This window comes from Asterias amurensis, chromosome 2 (genome assembly GCF_032118995.1).
Source record: "Asterias amurensis chromosome 2, ASM3211899v1".
Classification (NCBI taxonomy): Eukaryota; Metazoa; Echinodermata; class Asteroidea; order Forcipulatida; family Asteriidae; genus Asterias; species Asterias amurensis.
In genome coordinates, this window is record NC_092649.1 from 23,077,971 (window position 1) to 23,100,884 (window position 22,914).

At 39.9% G+C, this 22,914-nt stretch overlaps 3 protein-coding genes across 3 annotated transcripts in view; 2 read left to right on the forward strand and 1 right to left on the reverse strand.

Moving 5' to 3' along the window:
• Positions 1-22,914, forward strand: part of LOC139954245 (U6 snRNA-associated Sm-like protein LSm3) — a 514,674-nt gene that overhangs the window by 46,165 nt on the left and 445,595 nt on the right. The gene's annotated exons all lie outside the window — the stretch shown is intronic.
• LOC139954240 (methylglutaconyl-CoA hydratase, mitochondrial-like) overlaps positions 1-22,914 on the forward strand; it is a 70,234-nt gene that overhangs the window by 1,160 nt on the left and 46,160 nt on the right. The gene's annotated exons all lie outside the window — the stretch shown is intronic.
• LOC139934090 (uncharacterized) lies at positions 1,219-21,915 on the reverse strand. The gene is made up of 3 exons (XM_071928381.1): positions 21,835-21,915; positions 15,271-15,362; positions 1,219-2,923 (listed from the first exon to the last, which is right to left on the reverse strand). Exons 1-3 carry the CDS (start codon positions 21,913-21,915, stop codon positions 1,219-1,221), a joined length of 1,878 nt encoding a protein of 625 aa, XP_071784482.1.

Below are 22,914 nucleotides of genomic sequence, written 5' to 3' on the forward strand. Positions count from 1 at the left end.
ACCTAGCAAGATATTAAATACACAATTTTGACAGCCCAGGCCTTTCAAATAAATCAAGGTAGAAGATTTTGAGTCCCTGACATCAGCATTTTTGACAGACCTCAACAACCTGTTAGATAATTGAGGTGATAAAAATTTCATATTTGGAGGGGCATTTATTTAACTTTTGAATGCGCAGGTGGTGGGGGATGCTGACAAATAATTTAACAGCAAAAGACGATCAAAGTCCGACAATTAAAAAGAAAAGAAAAAAAAAATCGCTAATTTTCCGTGCGTCTTTTTTTCCCGTCAAAAATATCAACAATAAGAAACACGTGAGTTAACCAATTTTTAAGTAGGATTTGAAACTTTGCATGGTGGAGATAAGATATAGAAGAGTTTGCGGTAACACCATGTAATAACATCTCTAAATGAGTTGGGGTGGTTCTGAAAAAGAACCGTTGGGTTAACTCGACGTTTCGATCAGTATGCTCTGATCGTCTTCTGGAGAATGCTGGACTCTGATGCTGCATGCTGCTTAAGTACTAGGAGGTGGATCAGCGGTGATGCATGAAGGCGGGAAATGTAGGCGGGAAGTGAACTCGATGCGTGGTGAAACCTGTTGTGGAGCCTTGGGTGTTGTGTGGGGGGTGTGTGCTCACTGAACCGTGTCAGTAGGAACACGCACAGGGGATAGTGAGGGTGTGGGGCCTAGGTGACTGAGGGTATAGATGACCCAAAGCAGTCTAATGTTGGGCCTAGGGGGTGACCGTGGAGATAGAAGATCCATTGGTCGGGAGAAGGGGGAGCCAGATGTCACTGATGTGGAAGCCGATGTCTTGGGGTACGGTGTCATGCTTGTGGATCTCGATGGCCTCTCTAATGTGTCTAGGGTGCCACGCCTGGATGGGAGCGATGATTTCTGCAGCATCCCAATTCACTCAGTGGTCAGTGATGTGGGAATGCTTGACGATGGCGAATTTATCGAAGTCCCCCCTCCTTCCGTGTGCTCGGTGTTCCTTAAGTCTAGTGGGAAGGTTACGCCCGGTTTCCCCGACATAAACCTTACCACATTCGCATGGAATGCAATAGACTCCGGCACGGGCGGAGGGGTCCTTCTTGTCCATGTGCGATTGGAGAGAGCCATGGAGTTTCTTCGGGGCGGAGTGATACACCTTGATACCTGCTTCCTTGAAGATGCGTTGGAGGCGATGAGAGGGGGGACCTAGGTATGGTAAACTAACTGTGGGTGTGTGTGTTTGACCTTGGGTATAGGAGACCCTTTGGTCGGGGGGGGACGGGCTTGCTTGTCTTGACTTGCTTGGCGTTGTATCCATTCCGCTGTAGAGAAGTGGTGATGTGCTGCAACTCATGCTGGAGGCTATCCGGATCACAAATGGTATAAGCCCGTCGAACCAGCGCACGGTTGACTGACGACTTGATAGCTGGATGATGGAAAGATCGCTGATGTAGGTAACGGTCGGTGTGGGTGGGTTTCCGGGTAATGCTGTGATGCAGGGTGCCGTCTTGGTTTCTTGTGATGAGAACATCCAGAAAGGGTAACTTTCCGGAATGTTCTTGCTCCATAGTGAACTTGATACTTGAGTGTTGTTGGTTGAGGTACTGCAGAAATTCATGGAGAGAGTCCTGACCGTGGGGCCACACAACAAAGGCGTCGTCTACGTAGCGGAGCCACAGGCTGGGTCGGAGGTCAGCGGTGAGGAGTGATGAGGACTCGAACTCTTCCATGAATATGTCAGCTAGAACCGGGGATATAGGGGATCCCATGGAGGTCCCAGCTGTCTGCTCGTAGTACTTGCCCTGGAATTGAAAACAACTGGAGGAAATGCATGTGTAAAGCAAATCATGAATTTGGTCAGGTGAAAGACCAGTACGATCAGGGAGGGATGGGTCATGTGATAATCTCTCCTTGGCCAAGAAGCAAGCTTCATCAGTGGGCACATTGGTGAAGAGAGATTCCACATCAAAACTTACCAAGATATCAGTGGGTTGTAGGGTTAGGTTGCGGGTAATGTCAACAAACTGGGTGGAATTGGAAACATGGTGTTCAGTGAGACCCACCAGGGGTCGAAGTACTTTAGCTAGGTACTTGGCGGTGTCGTAGGTGGGGGAACCCCTCGAGGCAACTATGGGGCGGAGGGGAACTTCCGGCTTGTGAATCTTGGGATTGCCGAAGAACCTGGGACAGGTGGAGCTGGATGGGCGGAGCCTACGATAGAGTGGGACGGAGAGAGCTCCAGACCGGTGGATGGAAAGGAGTTTGCTGGCAACCCTCTTCTCGATGCTCGGTGTGGGGTCCTTGGGGAGGGGGTGGTATGAACCAGATGATAAAATGTTGCTTACCTTGTCAGTGTACTCTGTGCGGTCCATGATGACAGTGGCATTCCCTTTATCAGCAGGCAAGATGTAAATGGATTCATCCCTGTGAAGTTCTCGGAGGGCCGCCTGCTCAACCTTGGAAAGGTTGGACTTGGCTGGTTTCGCCTTCCGCAGAACCTCGTTAATCTTGATCCGGACATCAATCTTCTCCGTCTTGCTGAGGTGTTTGAGGGCTTGCTCAGTAGACTGGATAATTTCTTCGGTGGGGATGGACTTGGGGGGCTGGGCAAAGTTCATACCCAGGGACAGGACGCTGGTCTCGGTTTCCGTGATACTCCGGTTGCTAAGGTTGACTACGGTGTGTTTCTGAAAAGCGCGTTGACTATGGAGGTGAACTGGTGGCCGTAAGGATATAGGAGATCCTGTGGGTTGCCCAGGGACGCGATTGAATAGAGATATAGGAGATCTCATCTTCTCGGAGGGTGCGCGATTGAAGTGAGATATAGAGGATCTCTGCTTCTGGTGGTATAACTTGTGGAATTTGGCTATCTGCTTCCTGCGGGCGGTCGCGAAGGCATGCTGGCTGGATGAACTGGAGAGGGCGCTTCAATTGAAATAAATTCACATGGATTCCTTCAGGCAGGATGGCTTTGTCAAACCTTATCGGATTAGTGGTGATAACGATCTTAATCCCCCAACTCCCAGCTGATTTTTCTCACTTTAAAAACCTCCAAAAGTATGCGTCCCGACCCGACCAGATACAAGGTTTGGTCGGGTCGGGTTTTAGAGGGCCGGACACGTAATGCCGAAGACCGCCGTTGTATAAAAACTACCCGTATTCACTCTGTGTAACATGGGCACGACACAGTGCCCCCGTACACTATCCGCATGCGGAGGCTGTCAGGCCGACAGCCTTGTAGGGTCTGTGTTGAAGCCACTGACCTTATTACTATAATAAGCGAAGAGTTCCCACGGTCAGCTCATTACCATAATGCCCGCGAAAGACGAAACATGTCTACATCATCACTCACCACCACCACGGACGCTCAGCGAGCATTAAAGGCGTGCGTGATTGGACGTCAAAATGAATAATTCATTTGCCTCACATCCTGTGTTGTCTGATAGGTCTGACGAACGATATACATATTCATGAGCTGCATACTAGCATATCCGAGAGCCCCCCCAATTTTGCCACTAGTGGAATTTTTTCAATATAACACATTAAACCTGGAAGATACAGACCCGACAAGGCTGTCGGCCTGACGGCCTCCGCATGCGGTTAGCAGTACGAGTGCGATGACTTGTGTGAACAGTATTCGTACGATCTGACAGTGTGTATACGGGTGGGTCATGCGGTGTGATCGCACGCACCATGAACAGGGTATACGGGTGGGTTTACAGCGGCGTCTTTTCGGAGCGAATAATGCGACTGCCTTGAGCAAGGCTACGCCCTATGCGGATATCCGGTTAAGAAAAAAAAGGCATTCGCGGTTACGGATAGGAAAACCTATTCGCATTAACCGCATATTCGATTAAATCGCCCAGGCCTAGTGCCTGAAAGTATTTTTTATGCAGAAGAAACTAAACACTACACCCGAAACTTCCGTATCATACTCACACAGCTTGGTCAAAATCAACCGGTTGTCGACCATTATTATATCTAAGCCTATGAGTAATTTGACACGTCTTCGCGCGAAGTAAGAAGCCCAGCCACAACACCACGCTGACATTCGGTTGTGTACTGTGTTTCTCCGATGAGTCGTTGCGCGCGCTGTCGGTGAATTGGCCGCGGTGTGTGTGAAAAGGAAACGAGAAACGTCTTGCACCAAGACTAATTTTTTGTTTGACAAGGAGGCGAGTTACAGGGGGTGATAATTAACAATAACATCATTCAATGGATTTGGGAACTTGTTTCCCTCATGTAAAACCGAGATTCTATCAAAGGGTCATTCCGTGTCGAATCACCCAAGAAAAAGACAATTTTAAACCCTACCCTCTTTAAATTTGCGCAATGTTTTTTTATGGGGTAATAATGGCTCAACAAGCTCAAACTTCAATTTTCAGCTCTATCTGATAAACGTTTTTTGTGCTACGGCATGCACTTTCTTGTTGATTTCGGTCAAAATGCACCTGACCTCTGACATTCAAACAACCATAAATCAGTAACCATTGGGTCAAATTTGTTGAAATTGGTGTCTTTTGAAAGTAAATTGCATTTAGCTTTCCAAATCTGCCAGTACTTTTTTTGTAGGAACATGTTTAGGTTTAGTAACCTTTTGACTTTTACTTTGACCTTGGATTTGACCTTGTGGATCATGTGATCTGGAGATGAACTTCGGTGAAAATGTACTCCCATATGTTTTCTCAATAATATAAAAATATTAGAGATACAATAATTTTGGCTTGCTTTCAGGCTCCGCTCAAAGTTGCCCTACTTGCCTATTCCTATTCAAAGTACATACATTACATACACTAGCTGGATGCCGCGCTTCGCGCGGCATCCAGCTAGATGATGAAAATCCTTTACACTAATATTTTGAAATGTAATGTGGGTGAGGGTGTTATCGCCTCTCTCAATATTTATGTATTGCTTCATAATTATAACCCAAAATGGAGCTATTTCGCACGTCCGCCACTACTTGCAGTGGCTGTACCCACCTCGTTTTGGGTTAGACGACGTACCTTAATGCATACTTCTAGAAACTAAGGCTCCCCCGTGAGCCTTATAGGGGTTTAATATTTTGGGCCTCCTTAACGCTACACGTTTTTCAAATCAGCGTTGATAGGTGGAACTGACCGTTAGCCAGCAATAACTAAAGTTTCTTTTGTACTACACTACCAAAACTTTCCCCACATACTCAACATGCATTCATAATGCTTGCATTTCCTTTTTTCAAAACATCGTCAAAAAATGAAATTTTCACGTCCCACGATACATAGCGTTGCTACAGCACTATAAGTAAAGCGAGTTTTCGGAACATGCTGTGTGCCACAAGTCTAATTTATCTACTGGTTTTTTTTTTTGTCGGGGGGGGGGGATGGTAAGAGTGTAGGCCTCTTTTTAGTTTATTCTCATCTGAATTGGTCTTGTAAACTTTCTGGTCAATAGGCTGCACGTTACGGGAGCACTTAACGTGAACGTCAAAAAAGTGTTTTGTTTATTGTCACTTTGGGCCAATTGCATCTCGTGAAATTTTAACGACAAACGCCACAATTTTTGACCGCGTTCATGTTAACGCTGCTCTAGGAATAAACTCCTCACTCCTTAATTTTCTCTTAACTTATTTCACTTTCAGAAAGCATGTTTTAAGGGTTTGTTACGTCCAGTTTGGGTCAATAGACAAACTCCTAAAAATGTACCCCATTCAGCTGCATGAGGTCTCTTTTGTTAATATTATCTACAGTAACCAACCCGACGGGCCGATTGCTAAATTAGGCTACAAAATGGATTTGGCAAAATGTACATTCTGAGACCTGACCGACACACTGCTCTAATCAATTTTGTGAATGGACTTATTCAAAAGGAAACTTAATGTCGTTTTGCTTAAGAGTCCCTGCCTGTAAGTGTACCAAGTGGTGATTCATGGGTTCTCAGATCTTCTTCTAAAAAATTAGAGTGATACATCATCATACCAAACGAATAAATCCAAAATTTTATTTTGCTGACGCTTTCGGTTTTGGAGTCACCAGTTATCAAAGTTTCGGACTAAAAACCCTCGAAAAACGAATAGTACATTCCCTGTAAACACAAACATGTGTGCCAAGGTCATCCCAACAAAAGTAAAACATTTTTTGAAACCTCCAGTTGGGCTCATAACAAAAGTAAAAAAAAGTAAATCTCGTTGGCGCGTTATGTTACGCGCACCTGAACCTTTGACGAACAGTGCCCTCGTGCCATTTTCAACGCCTCATAACTCAACGCGTCTATAAGATCCCATGAATTAAACAAGTTTAAATGAAAGAGCTTGCATCCCTAAAACAAATTTAAGTGCAAAGTGCGTGGGATCTCGTTGGCGCAGAGAGATAATAGAGGTCAAAGTTAAAATTGATTTGATATGATGTCCCCCCCCCAGTCCGAAAAAGGGGGGGGAGGGGACATGTCCCCCCGTCCCCCACCCATCGACGCCCTTGCGTTGAAGCCATACATGAACGTGGAAGAAACATCTGCAGTGACAATAAGTGTTCTGTGAGACTCTGTGTATGACTCTGTAGCCAGCAGTTGTCTTCATTTTATTCAAAATATTTTTAATGACATTTTAAAAATTACCATGGTAATTTGCAAAAAAAAGAAGAAGAAAAAAACAAAAGTGTGAATAATCATTGGCTCTCAAATCTGATTTTTAATTTACTTTCATACATTTTCCCCCTTTATAATTATAATAAAGTGTATAACTAAAAAGTGATAATTGAACCACCAAGCCGATGGTTAATTTTAATATTTATATTAATATGGATTAATGAGGGTTAAAAACAAATCTTTAAAAAAAATCAGAAAATAATAGGCCCTATAAGATACATGGCTTCTTTAAGCCTATTTTTTTTCCAGAATGCTCAGCAGAGTGTTCAGTACCATGATTTGATCATCGTTCCCAGGTGACCCTCTCAGATTTTAATAAAACTTCATCAGAATGATTGGATGTGGCTCAATAAGAAAAAGCTAAATCATACTCTATGTCGTTTTCGAGATATGACTCATTGAAATTTGGTCGAGGCGGTCATTTTGTGCACCCGCAAGACACAAAAAGTGATTTTTGTGATAATTTTTTATTATATGGTTTAGACGGGACATTACTTTCAATGTGGGTAGTATACTAAAAATGTATTAAAACGTGCACATTTCAATGGCACAAAATGAACCAAGAACTCTAATGCACTCTCTTGTCCACAAAACACCCGCTGATTGTTGGATACCATTCCAAGATATTATCATGCTTCCTGGTGAAGACTTAAAGACCATTCAAGCCAAACTGCAAGCATTCATCACATGGGCAATTCCAGCGTGACTGACATTACATTTTTTACTAATTTTGAATATCTAATCAGCTTTCATGTCTAAACAATGACAACCATCTTAACCATGTTTGGCATGGGGGATACTAGGACCTGAATACACAATACAGCATTGAAACTTTTAAATTTCATGTTCAGCTTTTCCGACTAAGGGTGTCGTTAACTGCCCTGACTGACATTACAAAAGCAATGCAACCAAATAGTGTTGATATGTTTTTAAAATTTCACTTCAAGTTAAAAGTGCTACAGATCTAAATCCATATTAACATTATATCTGATAGGGTAACCAAAACTTGTAGTTACATGGGAAAAAGTATTCATGAATTTTTTGATAATTATGCAAATTAACCTACGTGACTGACATTACCGTGACCGACATTACGCGTTCATAACATCTGCGGGAATAACAGTAACAACAATTTAGCAAAACAAAATAAAAAAATTCTGTCCATAAGATAGTATCAATGAACTGTTATTAAGGGAATAACTATAATGTTTTACATGTTTAAAGTTTGAAACATGCATTAATTGTGATAAAACGTACTATTAAAGAGCTAACATTTTAGCTGCTATTTTTTGCATTTTGGGAATTTGGATGAAGTTTTTATTGAGAAAAAAATGACACGTGAAGGAAGAGATGGGTGCTCCCTTTTTTAGTGAAATAAATTACTATCAGTATAGTAACAATTGTGTAATAGCTTTTCACATGCATGAGAAAACTGAGAGAAGAAAAGACTGAAAAGTGTAAAACTGCTATTTCAGCTATTTCAGAATTTTCAAGCTTTGGGATACATTTGTATGTCTGCTAAAAACACACGCCTACTATTGTAATCAAAACATAATGTCTCTTAATGTACATAAATAGGCAATATTCTGTAAGATTCTATTCATTGTATTTGTTCAATTTGCAACACCTTAATCTACAGTACTTTAATTACTGCTTAGAAAACTGTGTAGTTAACAAGCCAATCTATAAAATGTACTTAGATCAAAATAGATACCATATGAAAGCACAAAACAATTGAACACTAACATTGTCAGAGGGTGGTCAGTTTCCAAGGTATTGGCTACATTGTTACCAGGCCTTGAACATGGCTCTTCAAGGGGCACTGCAATGTTCCTCATGTAAAGGGCACTCTGCAACGAAATTGTAAATTTGTACTGAAACTTTGAAGAAGGGCACCAATGCAAAGCACGGGGCACTGCGGCAATTGCTGTGGGTGGAGTGGGTATTTTGAGACCTGTGTTGTTAAATCTTGACATAATTTAAGGTTGAACCAACCAACACCACTTTGTAATCTCCACCTTGGTGGAGTAGCAGATCAGTTCACATTTACTTTGCACACATTCAAGTACAATATTCCACAAAACAGTCTTGTCCTTCCCATCGAAACAGCACTTCGTATCCATCAAGTCGATCTAGTGTGTGTAGGAGCTGTTTAAGTATCCTCAACTTTGAAGGAGATTGAGCTGCTCTCTGCTTCTTAAAAGATTATGACATCTGGATACCCTCTCTCTATTTCGATTTACACATCTCTGAAAAGAATTTCTTCTAATCAGTCTTACATGTATAAATAGCTTGAACTCCTCTTTTTGTCCTTTTGTTGACCTACATGTACGCTTCCTTCGTTTTCATGCACTCGGCAACCCATCTCTGCTGCTGTCTTGTAGTATCCTCCTTACTCTCTTGTAAAACTTGTGTAGTGTGAGACTCTTGTAATAATGGTGACCTTACTTTAAAAAAGGAAACAATTGTATTGCTTTTACTTCGGTCAATGACAAATATTCACAATGAATAATGCGCCTTAAGCATGTATGGATTGGAGTACAGTTCACCTTACAAATTCATTATTCACTTACCTGTAAGATATGGACGAATTGGACTAAAAATACAAATAAACAGATCCAAGAGCATTGTTTCAGGATTATATAGCTTCATTTAAGTTGCATTGTGAGTAAAAGACAACTTAATAGTCCATCCAAGATCTTTTTAATTAGCTTGTGTAATAACGTGACTGACATTACATTGTTGTGACTGACATAAAACGTGACTGACATTACACTTTTGTTTAATTAATAAAAAAAATTAAACAACAATTATTTACCTGTTTGATAACATTGTTGCTCTACCCTGACCCCCTACTAAGGAAATAATGAAGAACAGATTTTAATTGCTACCATGTATACTTTTATGACAAAAATCTTCATTGTTTGTGACTGACATTACACTAAGCCTAACAAAAGTGTTCATTTGATGGCACATACTACAATGTAGGTATCTAACATTAGTTTCATATTAATTAAAGGTGTTTTCCTAAATATAGACACTGAGAGTTGTTATTTTTACCAAACAAAATAAAATGAGTGCCTTTAGATTAATGAAAACTACAAAAAGAAATAAATTTTGTGTTTTTACCTATGATTGGTCCCATTTAACGTAGCGTCAACTTCAGAGTGCTGTTACTTTCAAAATATTTGGTCTGGATCATTTTTTTTCAAAACACACTCTAGATCAACTTTGCAAAAGATGTTTGAGCAAAAAGCATTTGAAAATGTTGACCCTCGTGTCGCACTTGCGTGGAATTGCCCACATCAACAAATTGAATATGTGCTAACTTCTATACTATTAAAAGCGTAACCCGCGCCATCTTGGATTGAAGTTAGTGGCGTCCTTGCCGAATTCAACAACATCAATATTCTTTATCCCCGATGCAAATTTAACATATCTTTTATTCAACAACATTGTTGTGGAATTCAACACGATTGTGTCGTTTCAGACGTCGGGTTGCAAGTCTACAAAACCCTGACCCCCACTTACTCCCACTTACAAGTCATCTGATTGGAGGAAGTTTTGGCAGCAACCGTGTGTCAACCACTGGTCGATGTTGTTACCAGACTTCCTAAAAATCTTTCTGACAGGCCGCTCAATGGACAGTGTTTCGCAGATGGTTCTCCGGATTGGTTCACCCATTGCCATTTGCCCGCACAATCAGCATTCGATCCGACCTTTTTGGTCGGGTTACTTTCGTATTGTGCTAAGCATGGTTCTCCGGAGTGGTTCATTCATTGCTGTGCAGGGGTTCGAAGGGGCTGGGTGCCAGGACAAAACCGAAACAAATCACACGAATTTGCATTGAATGAATGAAGTAACTCAGATTGATGTTTCGCAGGCGACCATATGTCAACCAGTGGTCGATGTTGTTACCAGACTTCCTAGAAATCTTTCTGACAGGTGACTCATTTGTTCAAAAGATTATAAATGGAGAATAATTTAGTTTATAAAAAAGCATTGACTTCCAAATGGCAAGTAAGATGGAATACTAAACTTGAGCTCTCTACCTGGTACATAAACTAAATTATCAGCTTCCAAAGTTTTTTACAAGAATCACATTTCCCGTCTCGTGCGCGCACAAAATGGGCGCCTCAAGCAAATTTTAATGGGTCATATCTCGAAAATGACATGGACTATGATTTAGCTTTTTTTATGTTCATTTTAGCCACATCCAATCTGATGAAGTTTCATCTGGTTGATTTGACACAGAATTTTTATAGCAGTGGCGACTGTGATGAGACCGATGTTAAAACTAAAAGAGAGCCATTTACAGCTCAACAAGGTGGGCTAGGCGCTGTGCTGCTGCAGTTCACGTTTGCATTGCATGCACACAGAAAGCAGTTTTTGGCAGATTTCATTTATGGTCAGTATTAAAAAAAATTACGTCCAATATTTTGGGAGCTAAGTTGACAGTTTGGGCTTGAATGGAAGTAATTGGCGGCAGAAGTTCCTCCACGACAATCATGACAATCATGGCCGAAAATGGACATTATTTTGTAAGGGATACTTTTTTTCATCTGTACCGTACCACAACTTGCGAGGTGAGAAGGGTTGGACATGCACATGCGATGAATGCTAAACCGCCGACACTATTTACCAAACAATATGACGTCATATAGATCGGCTCGCAATATGCTAATGAGCAGACACTTTTTCATTGTCAGCAGACACTTTTTGGCAAGACACCAGGTCACTCAAACTTTGCAGCAGCCACAGTGACATCATTACTAAAACTAGCGGGATTGCTAGAAAGCTTTTCATATAAAATGCTGCAAATGTATGGGGGGGGGGTGGGGAGGTAGTGGAGGGCAGTGTCACAATACAAATTACCATGGCTTTGTGAAATCAAATAGTCTGTCTTTTTCCATTTCTCATTTCACAGTCCCTTTTAGTTTTATATTTATCGTGACAAACAATTACAAAAAAAATTGTTTTATTGTTCGTAAGCATATACTCTTACGATTGAAAGAAAAAAATGTATATTTCCAGGTGACTTTAAAAGGAGCATTTGCCTAACGTGAACAAAATCAGGTATTGTTTCAACTTTGAGGGCATACTTTAGCTTGCGCCAAGCGTCACAATCTTGTATTGGCACTGCATGCAATTGTGATTGATCATGCCACAGTTTGCCCATAACTGATTCATTTTCGTGTCTTTCCCAGTCTCAATTATACCCAGTTCTCATGTTTTTTAGTGTAGCGTATAGTGGTTCTTTTACCGTTTCACGGTTTGATTTCCCCCATTCAGTTTAACATTTTCCTGTCCCATATCCTCTATTATCCCCCATTCAACCTCACAGTTTACCTGCCCTTAACTCATGTTTTCCCGAGCTATTCAGTGAACTGTTTTCCTGTCCCATGTCATCATTAGTCCCTTTTCCTTTTCCGTTTTGTTCCCCCAGTCCTTTTAATTTGTTCCCTTCATTTTTTGCTGTTCCACTGTCCCCCTTCCCACACAGATGTACCACACTGTTTGCCCATTCCCTGTCCCAGTCCCACATGCTCTAATAACCCCCACCTCCGTAGCATAGGCGATCCTGTGCATTGTTCTAAATGCTTCGACTGTATGCGCCAGGTTACTTAGCATGCTTAGTGACATTATAAAGAGCGCATTACGGGTATATGCAACAACGCAGACCTATGACAACCCAAGGGTAGCCCCAACCCCAAAGTTACTACAAGCTCTTGCTTTGACTGTGACGCCACAAACAACACATTCCCTCAACCCACGGGTTCCCTGAAAGTGATCCAGGGCGCCTCAATTCAGCAGGGTGCAGGCACCACTTGACGCAGTGTCTTAGCCAGGAATTTGGAAAGTGGGAGTGCAAACTGAAAAAGTGGGAGTGCAACCTAAAATCACTAGAAAAATAGAAACGTGTGCGTAGCCCACAATACGAGCGCGCACTGCCAAATCTGTCTCACCCCCCGCCCCCCCCCCCCCCCCTCTTAAGGGCCCTGGAAGCTCTGGCTACTGTATGTGCTCTCTGGCGGTCTTTGATGCATTTCTGGTACCTATTTCTGTGACAAGTAAACTATGTTGATTTAATTTTTGATTTGTTTTCAACTTGAAAATGAGAGCCTTTAAAGCACAGATATTGTAAAGGTGATCGACGTCAGCTATTTAACTCTATGAAATGTTTCTGGGTCAATATTAGGCCAGTTCAAAGCAGTTACTTGGACATGGAGCTGCGCTTGGACCCATTTAGAATGAAATGATTCAAAAGCGATCAAATAATGCAGTACAAGTTTGCTGTCAACAACATATTTTTTGCCATGTGTTACTCTTTATACAAAGTTTTGCTTAAAGACTAAAAAAAAAATGAAGAGGTATTGAAGAAGAAATTAAGAGTTATCATTTACTAATGTTAGTTTTCTTTCCATTCTTGTCCATTCGTTTTCAGAACTATAGGCCTAAGGTCAAGATGCTGATAATAGTTTTTGTATTTATTTTAAACAAATCAATTAGTTAATGTAAAATAACGATTCACACAAGTATTTGCAACCATCAATATGCCAAGAGTGATTTACATGTACCATAATTGTTTGCTTAATTTAAACTGACTGATCATGGTAATTAATGTTTTCCTTAGTATGTGTTAAGGTTTCATAACGTTTAAGTCTTCCAGTCTGTGGAGAATAAAGAACAAACAGTTACGAAAGACAGTGCCATTTAAGTAGTTCCACTGGGAAAAAAAACGTACCATGCATTGAAAAATAAATTTAGGTCTACAGCAAAACCGACTTGAGATTTGAAAAGAAATATGAACCAGTTTTTGATCCTTTTGAGCGGAAAATAAACATTGTTTTGTCAACTGCATTAACACCCATGAGATGTAAACATCTGAACATTGAAATCCAAAAAAGTCTCGATGTTTCAAACAAACTCTACAACGAACAAACGATGTGCCCTTGAATTTCTAGATGGAAAAAAGATTGTCGTCAAGTTTGCCGCTGTCGAGTTGGGAAAAACTGCGGAACCAATCTACAAACGATGTGCCCTTGAATTTCTAGATGGAAAAAAGATTGTCGTCAAGTTTGCCGCCGTCGAGTTGGGAAAAACTGCGGAACCAATCTACAAAGCAACTGCAGAATGTATGCGGTAAAAGGTGCACTGCACCGCGTGTCACACAGTTACCGATACTGACGTCATAGTAGAAAAATCCAGAGTGCGATGGTTTGTAGGATCGTGGAGATGAGATTGGTACCTAAAATAATCGGAACGAAAATGCGTGTGAATTCGCCTCTATCATACCACGCGTGCATGGAGTTCATGCTGCCTGCTGATGACGGGCAATGACGTGTAATTTGCAAGTGTGTTGTGTAATGTGTGTTTTGAGCGTTGTGTTTTGTCATGGAGCAATAAACTAGTTTATTGCTCCATGGTTTTGTATAGTCGCAATGTGGTCAGGGTTTTCGAGGCAACTTCGAGTGATTGTTTTATGGTTGCGTCGTTGAAATGTTGATTAAAAAAGCAGGAAATCTGGTAAATCCAAATCTAATCTTACTCACTGCTGTTTTTAAACTGTTCAACAACAACAAAATTATAAAAGAAGTTCAGTAATTTTCACTGAAATTATTTAACAGAATGGCCTGTGTTTTCAGCCCAACTGACCGTGCTAACATGGCGTGCACGGCTTGCTAGCTAACACGTTGACTTGACGTGATAACAAAATGGCTGCGCCCATGCAACCAGGCCTGCGCAACTTCGTCTCTGAAGGGGGCGAGGTAACCAGCGCAAGCGGACAGTCGGATTTCGCAGCGCCGCGGGCAGGATACTTTTCACATTACCAATTTCTATTATTGATACATGTGAAGCACAACATACATGTACAATGAACAAACAAACCCAAAGTAAGGTGCTAAACATCATCTAAAAAATAAATCACAGCAATTTTTAAAAACAAATTTTGCGATTGATTTCTCTAAATTTCAGCGCCAGGATGAGTTACATGTGTTTCAAATGGTAAAAACGTGAAAAAAAGTAAAAACTGAGCAGTTGACTCCTTTTTTTATGAGATAAAAAAAAAATTGTGAGGCATTGTTCCTTTGAGTAGTCTGGATTCATCTAATAACGTCGGTATGTCAAATGGTGGCGCTCTTCTGAAGTTTGTGTCATTGTAGCTTGAACATCTGACGTCACACTTCAAGGCTTGTTAATAATGCCAGAAAACGGCCTCCAGCCGGCCTGTATGATGCACCTTGATGACCTACATTCATTTCACATAGAGATATGCAGTTAAATTCTATGACAGACGTGATAGGAGTGTACTGTTTGGGCATCTATGAAAAGCTCATGTCACTGTTTTGTCCATGTTTATCCAATATAATTGTCAATGGAATCACTGGATCTGAGTACCAGATTTGAAGAACATGACCATCCAAAGTGTTGAGCTGACTAGAGCAACAATTGCTTTTGAAGTGAAGCGCAGGAGAGGTACCATTACACAATACAGAGTCATCGCTTGGAGGTGGTGCATTCGCTTGATACAGATTCGTGCACCAATTCTATGCGTGGTTTTGTGCTCAATGGAACAAATTTTGTAGGTGCAAAACGTGAGATGCAAGAGCAGATGAAATCCTGGAAGCAACAGAAGATTAATAACAATTTACCTCAAAATGGCATATCCTGATCCTCCAGCAGGATCACACTTTGGAGGAGTTTGAGAGCGTTTGATTAGAAGCACCGGGAAAATCTCTACTCCCTGTTGCGAGAGTAGAATGTAAAACTAAGTGAACAGTCTCTCCAAACTTTGTTCTGTGAGGTTAAAACAACTATGAATTGACGACCACTATCAAATGCCCCAACAGTCCAAATGATCTAGATGAAACTAATCGTCAAGGATACAAAAGCAATTTAATTTGCCACACAAGGGGCGCTGTTCATGTCAGTATTATGTAAGTTTAAATTCTGGGGTCAAACTTGATTTCATACAGTGCTAACTTGTTGGAAGTCCTGATACATACCTCTCAACAAGGCGCAAGAAACATTTTGTTAAATTCATATTGATCGTTAACATATAAATCGTTGAAAACAATCAATTACTCAAAAAATTTATTAATTGTTCAGAAACATATAATCTTTTTCTAGGTGACTTTAAGTCAAACATTGCTTCTTATGTACGAGATCCTTATGAAAAGATAAAACTCGAAGAATTAATCACGAGTTTCAGTTGAATGAGCTAAAACAAAGAAAAACATTAAATGGTCATAACTCCTTATTGAAATGACGTACTGACTAGAAACTGAAGTCAAACATTGCTTCCTACATGTAGATTCATATGAAAAGATAAAACTCAAAGAATTAATCAATCTGGTTCCAGTTGAACAAACTGAAACAATAAAAACCTTTAAGTCACCTGGAAGCTTCTGTCACTAAAATATGTGTTTTGATGAGTGGAATTATGAATAAACAATTAACTAAGGTTTAAAAAAATTAGTTTCCATGTTAATTTATAAATTTAAAAATAAGCCCGACCCGAGAGGGCACTGTTCGTGATGTCAATCGAGGCGCGATGAATCGCATGCAGTGCCAACACAAGAATGTGACGCTTGGCGCAAGCAAAGAACATGCCCTCAAAGTTGAAACAATACCTGATTTTGTTCACGTTAGGCAAATGTTTCTTTAGGTTCGTCACGTCTTTCAGGTACCTTCTTCGACTTCCTCACTAGCTGGAAAAATTGTTGGGATGGGTTATGTTTTGGAAAAGAACTTTTCTCTTCATGTCAAATGTGTAGTGTATTCCGGATTCTCTGGAAAAGTTGGCAGACCGGACCACTTTGCAAACATGTTTAGTTGTTTTGCTGCATCCAGCAGCAATACACATGGTCGACATTGCCGGAAAAATGCCAGTAAAACTCACGACTAGGACTTGAATGTACTTGCACGTACATGTTCGATGTTCGATCGAGGTAAAGTCTGCCTCGATTGACGTCACAAAATGGGTAGGCGGAGTCACTCCCACACAACTTTGTTTATTTGTTTAAACATATAAATCGTTGGAAACAATTACTCAACAAATTATTTTGTTCAGAAACATCTCTACTGTTTGAAGAAAAACTATATTTCCAGGTGACTTTAAATGGTATAGGCCTAACTCGTTATTGCAATGATGTACTGAGTTTCAACTTTAGTCATACATTCCTGCTTACATGTAGATTCATACGAAAAGATAAAACTCAGAGAATTAATCACAGGTTTGAGTTGAATGAGCTAAAACAATGAAAAACATTAAATGGTTATAACTTCTTATTGCAATGATGTACTGACTTGAAACTTAAGTCAAACATTGCTTCTAATAAGTAGATTCGTATGAAAAGATAAAACTTAAACACTGAATCACTGGTTTCAGTTGAATGATCTAAAACAAAGAAACATTTTCATAGACATAACTCCTTATTTCAATGATGAACTGACTTCAAACTATTGCTTTTTACATATAGAGCAGTCAAATATTGCTTTTTACTTGTAGTTTTATATGATGAGATAAAACAAGAGTTAAACAACGGTTGCAGTTGAATGAGCTAAAACAATGAACACTTTGAATAGGATATGACTTGAAACCTAAAGGTAAATATATTAAGTTTTACATAAGGTGCATATGGGTCATTCCATGTCAGACCAACGCACTTGTTTACCTCATGTCTTCCGATTTTGATAAAAATTGCTGTGCTTGTAGGTCCTAATGAGCAATGAATGCACAGCAATTTTCAGCCCGATTGGACTTTCCATGTGGTCAGGGCAGAAACCACTAAAATCTGACATTTTTAGGGTAAAATACCACCTTTTGGGAAAAAATATGTTGTAACCATGTCAATTTTTATCACATATGCAAATTTGGTATCAAATTGATGAGAATTGCATGCTCAAATAAATTCTTTTATCAAAAATAAATTTTCTGAAATGTAGGTCACTGTAATTTTTAATATAATATCATGACCTTTGACCCCGTTTTTGAAATAATGTATCATTCCAAAAATTAACGAAATAAAAATCATTTGATAGAATCCACTAAGAAACAGTTGGGCTCTTCAAAATTTACAAGTTTATGACTATTTTTGTACAAGTCACTATGATCTTTAGCATGTTATCGTGACCTTTGACCCAATTTTTGAAATAACGCATCATTCCAAAAGTCAATGAAATGAAAATCACTTGATAGAGCATGTTTTCCTCTATCAGAATCCACTAAGAAACAACTGGGCTCTTCAAAATTTACAACTTTAAGACTGTTTTTGTACAGTTGGTAGGTTACAATTTAGTCAATTTATACATGTACTTTACTTTAAAAATAAATAAAAATAAAAAACTTTCCAAAGTTACTAAAATTTTTATTGCTTTGGGATTTTTTCATGTTGAGAGCTGATGTGGTTCTAACGAGAATCATACTTTAAAATACCAGCAGTGACGCACCCAGGATTTAGGGGTGGAGGTGGTGGGGGCATTTTTCCGAAACAAAGTTCACCATGCTGCAACTCTGACTTCATCGGAAGGTTAGCATGCCTTTTCGTGTGCTATACGGTTAAATGGAAATCGCCCAGTTAGCACAAAATCTACCGCTGAGCAGCTCTATTAAAATGGGCACTGAAGTCATAGTTGCAGCATGGTGAACAAATTGTTCTTGAGGATTTCTCAGAAAGTTATTATGCATTAACTTGTTGCTCAAGATTCATCACAGGGGGATAAAGTAAGACTGCATAAGTTTATGATCTACTGAAGAAAGGCAGACAGCTTCTCCATCTCAACCTTGATGTAATCTCTAACTGGGATCACTAATAATCACAGTGGTGCACCCAAAAAAAGGGGGGGGTACGATGGGTCTTGGGGATTGATCCCAGCCTCTCCAAGGTATTCAATTTGTTTGTTTGATTTGTTTTGATTTTTTGTTTTACAATCTTCAAAAGAAATTTTTGGGGAAAATATGTCCCACCCCCCTAAATAATAAATCCTGGGTGCGTCACTGCTGATAGTTTAAATTCTTATTCAGGTTAAACCACATCAGCCCTCAACAAGAAACAAATCGCAAACCATGAACACTTTAAGTAACTTTAGAAACAGAAGAGTGAGGTTTGTTGGTGGATTTATTATGTAAAGTATATAAATTGACTAGTTTGTGACCTAACAACTGTACAAAAGTGGTAATAAAATTGTAAATTTTGAAGAGCCCAGTTGTTTCTTGGTTGATTGTGATAGAGGAAAACATGTTCTATCAAGTTATTTTTATTTTGTTGATTTTTGGAACGATGCATTGTTTCAAAAATTGGGTCAAAGGTCACGATAACATATTAAAGATCACGGTACTTGTACAAAAATAGTCATAAAGTTGTAAACTCTGAAGAGCCCAACTGTTTCTTAGTGGATTCTGATAGAGGAAGACATGCTCTAACAAGAGATTTTTATTTCATTGATTTTTGGAATGATACATTATTTCAAAAACTGGGTCAAAGGTCACGATAACATGTTAAAGATTACAGTGACCTACATTTCAGAAAATTTGTTTTGACAAAAGAACTGATTTGAGCATGCAATTACCATCATTTTGATACCAAATTTGCATATATGTGATGAGAATTGACATGGTTATAACATATTTTTACAAAAAAGGTGGTATTTTACCCTAAAAATGTCAGATTTTAGTGGTTTCTGCCCTGACCACATGGTAAGTCCGATCGGGCTAAAAATTGCTGTGCATTCATTGCTTATAAGGACCTACAATCACAGCAATTTTTATCAAAATCGGAAGACATGAGCTAAAAAAAAGTGCGTTGGTCTTACATGGAATGACCCATATATGAAATGATAAAACTCGGAGTGCATCACTGAAGAGTGCAAAGTTTTAATCAAATATTGCGGCTTAGATGTATAATATGAAAAGATCAAACTCAAAGATCACTGGTTCCAGTTGAATGAGCTAATAAGCAATGAAAACCTTGAATGGTCATTACTTCATATTTGTCCCAAATTCTTTGACCATCAATTGATCATATGATTGTTTAACTGTCAGTCATTGGTTCTATCTGGTGATCGGCAGCTCGCCATGGCAGAAAAACATTAAAGAAACACGTTGCCCCAAATCGGTCGAGTTGATCGCCAAAAAGCACCCGAAACCATCTGCTTCCTTAAGCTGCATGCGGCCGGATAGATAATTCGAAAGTAGAACAGAATAATCAACACAAACACCCCCCGAAACTGCACGGTCCTCCCCCTACGTCGCGAACAAACAGGGGGAGATGTCCCCCAACCTTTTGGAGGGTGGGGGACACAATATCAAATGTCTCCCCACCTTTTTGACCACCTTTATCATCAAGTTTTGCACTGTGTAAGACGAAATCCTGTGTCCCTATATGGGCATTAATCCTGTGGGCAATGGGTGACACAATACCCCCTCCCTAAATTGACCCTAGATTGCATCACAGAGCATCTAAAATTCAAAATTTTCCCGCGCCCTTAAAGGAACACGTTGCCTTGTATCGGACGAGTTGGTCTATAAAAAAGCGTTTTTAACCGTTTGTTATAAAAAGCATATGGTTGGAAAGATGTTTTAAAAGTAGAATACAATGATCCACACAAGTTTGCCTCGAAATTGCGTGGTTTTCCTTTTACTGTGCGAACTAACACGGTCGGCCATTTATGGGAGTCAAAAATTTGACTCCCATAAATGGCCGACTGTGTTAGTCGACGAGGTAAAAGGAAAACCGTACAGTTTCGAGGCATGTTTGTGTGGATCAATGTATTCTACTTTTACAGCATCTTTCTACCTATATACATTTTATAACAAACGCTTTTCAAATACCAACTCGACCGATCCAAGGCAACGTGTTCCTTTAAGCGGGCCCGGACCCATGCCATAAAGGTTTCTAAAAAAAAAGCCACGATGCATATATTGCAATACTTAAGAAATGCATCCAAGAGATTCGACGTTGGGCACAACAAAACTTCCTGAAGTTAAATGATGTTAAGACAGAGTTCCTTCTATTTGGGTCACGTCAACAGTTAGCAGAGGTTTCAGTGCCATATATTTCCAATGGTGATGCTCGGATAGCTCCCTCGCTGAAAGCTCGGAACTTGGGGGTTATTATTGATTCATCGTTGACACTTCAGCCACACATCAACAACATTGTTGATATAGGTAAGATTCGCAAGTACTTGGATAAAAGTGCCACTGAAAAAGGCACTCATGCATTTGTTACTTCTCGTCTTGATAATGGCAATGCTCTTCCCTACAGTCTTCCTAACAACCAGATTTCCCGTCTTCAATGCCTCCAAAGTACTGCAGCCCGCATTGTGACACGGTCTAGAAAACACATCTGGAACTCTCTATCACTTAATCTTTGATCTTTGTACCACAAAATTCAAATCTCTTCCCAAAACTTATCTCATGTCACAGGTTTCAAGGACTAATATTTGTTGTGTCTGTTTTTTATTTTTATATTTTTTTACTACGCCTTGAACGCCCAGCAGGGTGGATAATATGTGCATTACAAGTCTTATTATTATTTTTTTTTAAAGGAATGTACATAATGCAATTACCATGTAACTCAATGGGAAAACACAAAACTAAGAAAAACACAGACTACTCATGTGAAGTTGCTATCACATGTTTTTGTACTTCGGGGTGATCCTACAAAGCATTTGCCACCATTTATTATTTGCCACCTCAGGTGCTACCAATATCTGGTCTGGCCATGGACTATATTAATTATGCTTCTTGAAGGTGTACAGATTTAAGAAAGACATGTTTTTAGTGTACATCAAATGTATGAACACATTGAATTTGAAATTGAAAGTACCAGTACATGGAAGACCAATTAAATGGGACGGTGATGGTTTGAGTTTATGGGACAGGAAAATATTAAACTGAACAGGGGAAAAATCAAACCATGAAGAGGAGAAAGAACCACTAAGCGGAAGCAATGCACAATTGGAAAGTGAAATTACAGGGTATAAACAAGACTGGGAAAGAACTAGCAGGACCTGCACGAAAACTGGAAAGCATGAGTTATGGGCAAACTGTGGCAAGAATAGAACAATGCCAACGCACAGGATTGCTTGGACCGGGAGGCACGATAGATATGGAGTGGGAGAGGGAAGGGGTACAAAGTGGGACAGGGACAGCGGGAACGGCAAAATAAACTCTGAAAAGAGTTGGTGTAGTATCAATGTTTTGAACAGTATACCCTGCGTATCTTCAGGAGAATGCTTGGGTAACCTGACCCTGAGTTGACTGTTGCTTCTGGGTCAACTGGAAGTGGGGCCATATCTCAATAATTTCACATTCGATTTTTAAACTTTTTCCAGTAATAGACTCCTCGGGCATTGGAGATTAGTCGTGGGTAACCGTGACTCCGACTTGACCCTTACTACCTGGTTAACTGGAAGTTGCACCATATCTCAAGAACTACACAACTGTTTTTCAAACCTGTTTTCAGTTATAGACTCCTTGGGTATTGGAGATTAGTCGTGGTTTACCATGGACCCATGTTGACAGGTTTGACATCCAGGTCAACTGTAAGTGGGACCATATCTCAAGAGCTGCACAACCAGAAAAAAAAATACAGTCATGAAACTTTTTAAAGCATTAAAGGTTAGACAAGGGTTATCGTGACCCATGTTTACCTTACGTCATGTACGTTGTGTTTTAAAAATTTCCATTGGATTCAATATCAGAATAAAAACCAGATTTATGTTTTTTAGATGCCCCTAAGAGAAAGAGTCTTCTTTCTTGAAATCAGACATTGGTAAAGCTTTAAAACACTTTATTAGAGCAAAACAAGTTACTTCGGGTGACTTGCGTGTACATGATGACTTGCAATCGTCACTGTTCATGTACAGGTACATGTGATATTAACAGCTCCTCACCTTTCAGTGTTTTTTATTTGACGACTGACTTAAGTGGCCTTAAAACTGTATGTTCCCAAATTACCTTGTCAGAATGACCATGGTAAATGTATGTGAACACCAATCACTCTCAAAGGAGCGTTACAGAACTGGTAAGAAACAAACATTGTGAAGATCACAGATTTACATAAAACTTACACGGTCTACTGATGATGATAGTAGAAACATCCCTTGAAATATTTCTGTCTGAAATGTCATAGTTGATGAGAAATAAATAATCTTATTTCGCGTTTGGAGATCATCGCTCAATGAGCGTTTTATTAGTTTTTGTTTTGGCATCGATGCAATGCAAAATTTGTAATCACTTTCTCACTATTCTCTCGTGACCGAGATGGCCGATCCATCTCAAACTTCTACAG

Bases quoted from the DNA above. Each gene is read 5' to 3' on its own strand.
- LOC139934090 (XM_071928381.1), bottom strand. From the start codon at position 21,915: ATGGCCCCACTTCCAGTTGACCCAGAAGCAACAGTCAACTCAGGGTCA. The intron at 15,363-21,834 runs GTATACTGTTCA...CTCTCGCAACAG, and splicing joins TTCTCCTGAAGATACGCAGG to GGAGTAGAGATTTTCCCGGT. The intron at 2,924-15,270 runs GTAAATTGTTAT...TTTCAATTGAAG, and splicing joins TCAGGATATGCCATTTTGAG to CGCCCTCTCCAGTTCATCCA.